Source organism: Panthera pardus, unplaced genomic scaffold (genome assembly GCF_024362965.1).
Source record: "Panthera pardus isolate Hobbes unplaced genomic scaffold, ASM2436296v1 HiC_scaffold_2, whole genome shotgun sequence".
NCBI classification, from domain to species: Eukaryota; Metazoa; Chordata; class Mammalia; order Carnivora; family Felidae; genus Panthera; species Panthera pardus.
This window is the reverse complement of record NW_026526765.1, coordinates 129,612,624-129,618,623: the sequence shown is the minus strand read 5'-3', so window position 1 is coordinate 129,618,623 and position 6,000 is coordinate 129,612,624. Positions and strand designations below refer to the sequence as shown.

The window sequence follows — 6,000 nt, the reverse complement described above, 5'->3', positions numbered from 1 at the left end:
GGCTGGCCAGAAGACGCTTTCCGGAGCAGCGCGGGATGGTGATTGAGTCCGGCCGTCCTCGTCCTCGGACGGGTGGGGAGTGAGCGCCCTGTCAGCCTGGTGCCAGCGCAGAGGTCGCACTCCTGTCACCCTCGCGCTCACAGAGGCTTCTCCTGAGCACCGACTCCACGGACACGCCGTCCGCGCGGCGCCCGAGGACACCTGAACTCGGAACCAGGATTGGAAGGGCCACGCACGGAGAGACCCCTGCCCCAGGAGAGGCCTGGAGCGACGCCCACGGAGAGGGCCAAGGGCCGACTTCTCCAAGACCTCGCTGTCCAGCCTCGGCTCCTGCCTTTCGCCCGCTCTCCCCTTCGGAGCTTCGGCCTAGGACCTCCGCACTTGGGGTCGCGGGCGACTTAGGGTGCGAGGGAGCGGAGCTTTGCCTCACCGGGCCGCTGGGAGCCCAGGGCGGCTCAGGCGCGGGGTCGCAAGGGCAGGGGGGTGGAGCACCAGGCGGAGCCGGCGGGGAGCCCCACCCCTCCTGCGCGGCCGCCCTCCACTCCCCTCCCCGCCCCTGCCGAGAGGGGCGTGTGGTCCGTAGTGCCTCCCGTGGCTTCTAGCTTTGCGACCGGGAGAGTTCCAACGCACGCAGCCTGTTTCCCGGGAACCCTCCCCGGTCGTGGGCCCCAGTTTCCCGCAGCCTTCCACGACTCCGAGAACGTTCTGACACCCTCGGGGAACGCTCTCTGCTGCACGACTCGGTACGGGGACGGCTCTTCGCACCCCTTGTTGCTGGGGCAGAGCGACAGTGGGAAGCATGCGGGACTACGACGAGGTGACCGCCTTCCTGGGCGAGTGGGGGCCCTTCCAGCGCCTCATCTTCTTCCTGCTCAGCGCCAGCATCATCCCCAACGGCTTCAATGGAATGTCAGTCGTGTTCCTGGCCGCCACCCCGGAGCACCGCTGCCGGGTGCCCGACACCGCGAACCTGAGCAGCGCGTGGCGCAACCACAGTATCCCGCTGCGGCTGCAGGACGGTCGTGAGGTGCCTCACAGCTGCCGGCGCTACCGGCTGGCGGCGATCGCCAACTTCTCGGCACTGGGGCTGGAGCCGGGGCGCGATGTGGATCTGGAGCAACTGGAGCAGGAGAGCTGCCTGGATGGCTGGGAGTTCAGCCAGGACATCTACCTGTCCACCATCGTGACTGAGGTGGGTGTGTGAATGACACTTCATCTGCCTCATATCCCTTGAGACTCCCTGGCAGTGCCTGGGTCCGCGTTTCCCACTTGCAGTCAAACCTGACTGGCAAGCAACTGGGTTATGCTTCTCAAACACGTGTGTGCAGCGCATGAGCAGGGCTCGAGTGAGGCTTATTCCTGAGCGGTCCAGTCTAATATGGAGGGGATGGAGCAGGGAGTGTTGTCGCCAACTGTCTTTCCCTTTTTGAGTTTCACAACAGATGAAATTGTTTCCCAAGAGGCCCAGTCCCAGGCTGCTCAGATGTACAGTCTGATTCAAGTTCCTGCTACTCACATGAGGAAGGGTGTGGGGATCTCTGCTGAACCCAAGTGCAGACACAGAGAAGAGCCTTGTTGCAGGGCAGGCTGTGGGCAGGTTTGACCTGTTTCCTGGCCACAGAGGTCTGGAAGAATCAAAGGGTCTACTGCTCTGCCATACACATTTTGGTGAAGCTTTGGGTCCTATCTTGAGGCTCCAATTTCTCTGAAAAGGAGCAGAGGACCTTCTGATGCTGACTGGCTACAGGGGCCACAGGAGCCATAACTCTGGCCCCAACGTACTGATAAAGAGACTGACTCACAGAGACTCTTCTGAGCATAGGATGCAGGGGCCGGCAGGGGTTCCAGCTTATGCCATTAGCACCTTAGGATCCTAAGTGGTTTGATGGCAAGTTTTCTGTTTCAGGAGTCAGGCTACGCACATACTTTGTCCCTTACACTTCTTGCTTCACATGTGCTATGGGCCACAAGATGCCGCGTCCTTCTGAGGGGGGCATACCCAGACCAGTTTCCTGCTGTTGATCAGACAGGTAGGATTTCCCAGCTTCTGGCCCTGCCCCTGCTCTATGTTCCTCCCAAGAAAAACCCCAGTGTGGCCCCTCTTAGTCCTTAATCCTCTTGTCTCAGAACAATGTAGCAATCATCAGACACCATGTCTGGCCTTATGCTGGGCACTAGGCTAAAGACAGTTGGGGTGTAGGGGCTGCTTTCAAAACTCACATGCCCCTGGGGCACACTGGCCAGGTTACAGAGAGGGCTAACACTAACTCTGGTTAGTAATAGGATTCTGGAGCCTGAATTCAAATTTGGCTGACCTGCTGTGTGACCTGGAGCAGTATATTACTGTCTCTGTGCAGATAACAGGGTGAGGGAACCCTCCAAGAAAGAGTGAAAAATTAGAGCTGAGTCTGGAAATATGAGTAGAACTTGCCCAAGCAAAGAACATGGCAGATTCCGTGGAAGGAATTCCCGTAGATCCAGGCAGATGATGTTCAGGGGATGACAGGTGAGGCTAGATATGCCTACAGAGATCATTTCACAGTGGTCACTGTAAAAATGTTGAGTAATTGACTTTATTCTGAGAGCAGTGAGGAAATAATAAGGGTTCTAAGCAAGGGGTAACATGGCCAGATTTGGGTTTTCAGCAGAAGCTTACTCTAGCTGCTATGAAAAGCAAGAAGACCAGTGAGGAATCTGTGGGAGTTTCCTTGGCAAGAGACTGGTGGCCAGCCAGGGGTGGTGGCTACAGGATCTATAGGACCTGTGGAAAGTGGGCTCAGCCTGTGACCCACCTCTGGATCCCCCAGCATTGCCACCAGGCCTACCTTGGACCCTGAAGTGACTGTGCTTCTCTGGCATTGATCCCCTAGCAGGGGCTCCTAGTGCCCACCCCCTTCCCACAGCCTGGTCCTGGGGTATCTAAGACTGGGGATCAGCTCACTCCACCTCAATTCCTGGAACTTGAGCTAAAGCTGGCCCCACTAGCTGCAGCCCCCCTAAAAGCTGGTCTGAACTCTTTTCTCTTCCTTGCTGGTGTCATTGACCTCATGGTGTGAAGGGTGGGTAGCTGCTCACCTTCAAGGCCATAGCTCCTCCTGTTGTGCCCTACTAAAGGATCCTGTGGGCACCTCTGGGGATGCACATCATCACACACTCACACGCAGGAAAAGGGTTTGCTTTTCTCAGCAGGCTTTCCCTTCCTTGCTTCTTTTTTGGTGGAAGAGTAAAATAAAAGACAAATGGATACTGGTGTTTGGGAGGAAGGAGAGGAGAAGCACCTCTGAGTCGGTGAGTAGGGGGAGGTGGTTCTCCACAGACAGATGGTGACACAAGAAGAAGTTCTGGAGTCAGACTGGAGGGCCAGTTCTGACCCCACCCCTAGCCACTTGGCTGACTTCAGCAGTTACATCACTTTTCAAAGCCTCAGTTTCCTTAACTACGAGAGGAGATACAAGCATGTGAAAATCTGCTCGACATTACTAATCAGTAAGGAAATGTAATCAACACCACAGTGAGATATCACCTCACACCCATTAGGATGGCTGTTATATGGAGAAATTGGAATTCTTGTGCACTGTTGGTAGGAGTGTAAAAAGGTGTAGCCACTATGAAAAACAGTATGGCAGTTCCTCACAAAATTACAAGTAGTTTACAAGTTGGGAAAACTAGGCAGTCACTTCTGAGCTGGGTACCACTTCTCCTAGGCCCCATGCTCCAGAGGCCCTGTGAGAGCCTTTTTTTGGTAAGGACCAGCTTTCTGTGGCAGGCTGTCAGTGGCCTGAGGCGGGCATGCTTCTCCATCATCCAGGCTTCTGTCCTTTCCTGAAGTTGGCTGCATCCTTTAGGAATCCGTGGGTGGAGCTGCTGGTGGCTATGCCCTTGAGCATGATACAGCCTCCAGCAAAGGGCCTGGGCCTCTAGGGGCACTAGACTCGTGCCATCTTTCCTGGGACCTGGGGTCAGGGCACAGACAGAGGAGGACACACTGATTCTCCACCCATAACCCAAAAGTATGAGGTAGGAACATGAGGGCCTCATCCTCTGCTAATAGGGCGCTTATGGGAGGCATTGGGAGTAGCAGAGGAGGGACGATGAAATAGACTAAGGTTGATATCTGGTTGCTACTACCTGGGACTACATACCACAGGATGTGCCTCCTCTGAGGCCTGGGTGGCCTCTGGCAAAGGTGAAAACTTTGAGCAGTAGGCAGGCTTATGCAGTTTTCTTTCTGTCAGGCCTGGAAGCTACCAGGAAATGCTGCTGGTGAGTGTAGAGACTAGCAGCTTGGCTGTCAGGACAGCCTGAATATTATTAACCAAGTTCACACTCTAGCTCTCTGTCACATTCCAGAGGGGACAAGGTATGGGATCTACGCCTCCAGCCAACACCAGCGAGATTTTCAGAAAGATCTTGCACAGAAAACAAATAAAAGAGACTCAGGGGCTTCCCCTAGCTCTGATCTGAAATTGCTTCCCTGTTTGTTTATCAGCTGCCTCACCCCAAACAGTTTGCACGTTGCCTCTCAGCTGTGCTCCTCTGACAATGGCCACCAGGATCTCAGAATGTGCTTTTGTCCGGAGGCTTCTTCACCCACATCTCCTGCCAAGTTTCTGGATAAACAAACTTTGTCCATCCCTCCTGGTGTACAACAGAATGCTCACACAGAGTCCAAGAGGTAGGGTGGTGTATTGACAAAAACAAGGCTCTGGCAGGGTGGGTCACAGGAGCTGCACATGCCTCTGAGTGGACTATAATTTCGTCCTGGCAGCAAGCTAAATTCACTTCATATTCCGGGCTAATGCAGGGCTGCCTTGTTATCTGAAACTTTGGTCTGGTTTTAAGTATGTCTCTGGAGCCCAAAAGAAGAGCAAGAAAAGCACGCATTTGGAGTAGAGATGGTGGAGAGAGATTGGAGGCTCTTGGGAAGGGCCAGGTTGACTCACATGCCCTAGCGATGGCCACAGATAGCCTGAGGCTGGCGGCTTTTGCTGTGTATTTGTAGGACTGGAGGTCAGGTTCACAGTGGCATCTTCCATAGCTTCCCCTCAGTGCTGGAGGGCTGATACAGACCCCATCTCACTCACTTCTGTTCCCAGAGTGGAGCCTAGGAGATGTGTGGTGGATCCGATGCCAGGCTGCACGGGGGAGAGCCGGATCTCTGAGTCCCCTTCTCTTTCCTTCAGGTGCCTCCACTCCCATCCTTACCATCCCACTCAAACTTTTGCTTTGGTTCAGCCTCTAGTGACCACAGAGCTCTCCACTGAGGCCTCCCCACCTATGGTTGTTTTTTCTTTACCTGTAATCTAAAGAAGGAAGGATACTGAGGACATTTTAAGGTTTAGTGCCCCCCTTCCCCCCCCCCCCCACTATCCCCTGAGCTCCGAGTTGTAGAGGCTTTATGCCTGGTGAGTACAGCCAAGAGATTGGGGAATCCCATCCTCTACTTGGCTCCTACTCATATAGTGGCAGCTCAAGCCCAGATTCCACAGACTGAGAATACTGGGGCCCTGGTTGTGCTTGTCCCAGATTGTTTGTAAGGTAAGATGTTCCATCCCAGGAGAGTCAAGCCGAAAGGCAGAGGCTACAATCCTCACCCAGAATCCAATTCTGAGGGCCACTTTTCCTACTACCGGCTCTGGAGCAAGGGCTCAGAGATTTTGTCCAGGCAGACAGGTAGGCCATAAGAATGGAGCTCTGAAGCTGTCCCCACGGGAAATAACTGCATTTGTTAGAAGTTGAAGAAGAAAAGCACTAATCTACACAGCTCAGAAGCTCAAAGAATTCCAAGTAGAAGAAACAAAAAGAGTTCCACACACAGATACATTATAGTAAAACTGCTGAGACCCAAAGACAAAGGTAGAGTTTTGAAAGCAGCAAAGAAAATATGACTTGTGACATACAAGGGAAGCCTGATAAGGTTTACCCTTGACTTCTCATCAGAAACAATGGAGGCCAGAAGCCAGTGGGTAACATATTCAAAATAGTGAAAGAAAAAAGATG

The 6,000-nt window shown here is 53.8% G+C and overlaps 1 protein-coding gene across 2 annotated transcripts in view; it reads left to right on the top strand.

Moving 5' to 3' along the window:
• The first annotated feature begins 540 nt into the window (after positions 1 to 540).
• The window catches only part of LOC109250894 (solute carrier family 22 member 4), a 41,709-nt gene continuing 36,249 nt past the window's right edge, over positions 541 to 6,000 (top strand). The window contains exon 1 of one of the 2 annotated variants that reach the window (XM_019422055.2): positions 541 to 1,192. In XM_019422055.2, the coding sequence (XP_019277600.1) occupies positions 800 to 1,192 (393 nt within the window). In that variant the 5' untranslated portion in view covers positions 541 to 799. The remainder of the gene's footprint in view (positions 1,193 to 6,000) is intronic. The other variant, XM_019422058.2, reaches the window with a different exon arrangement.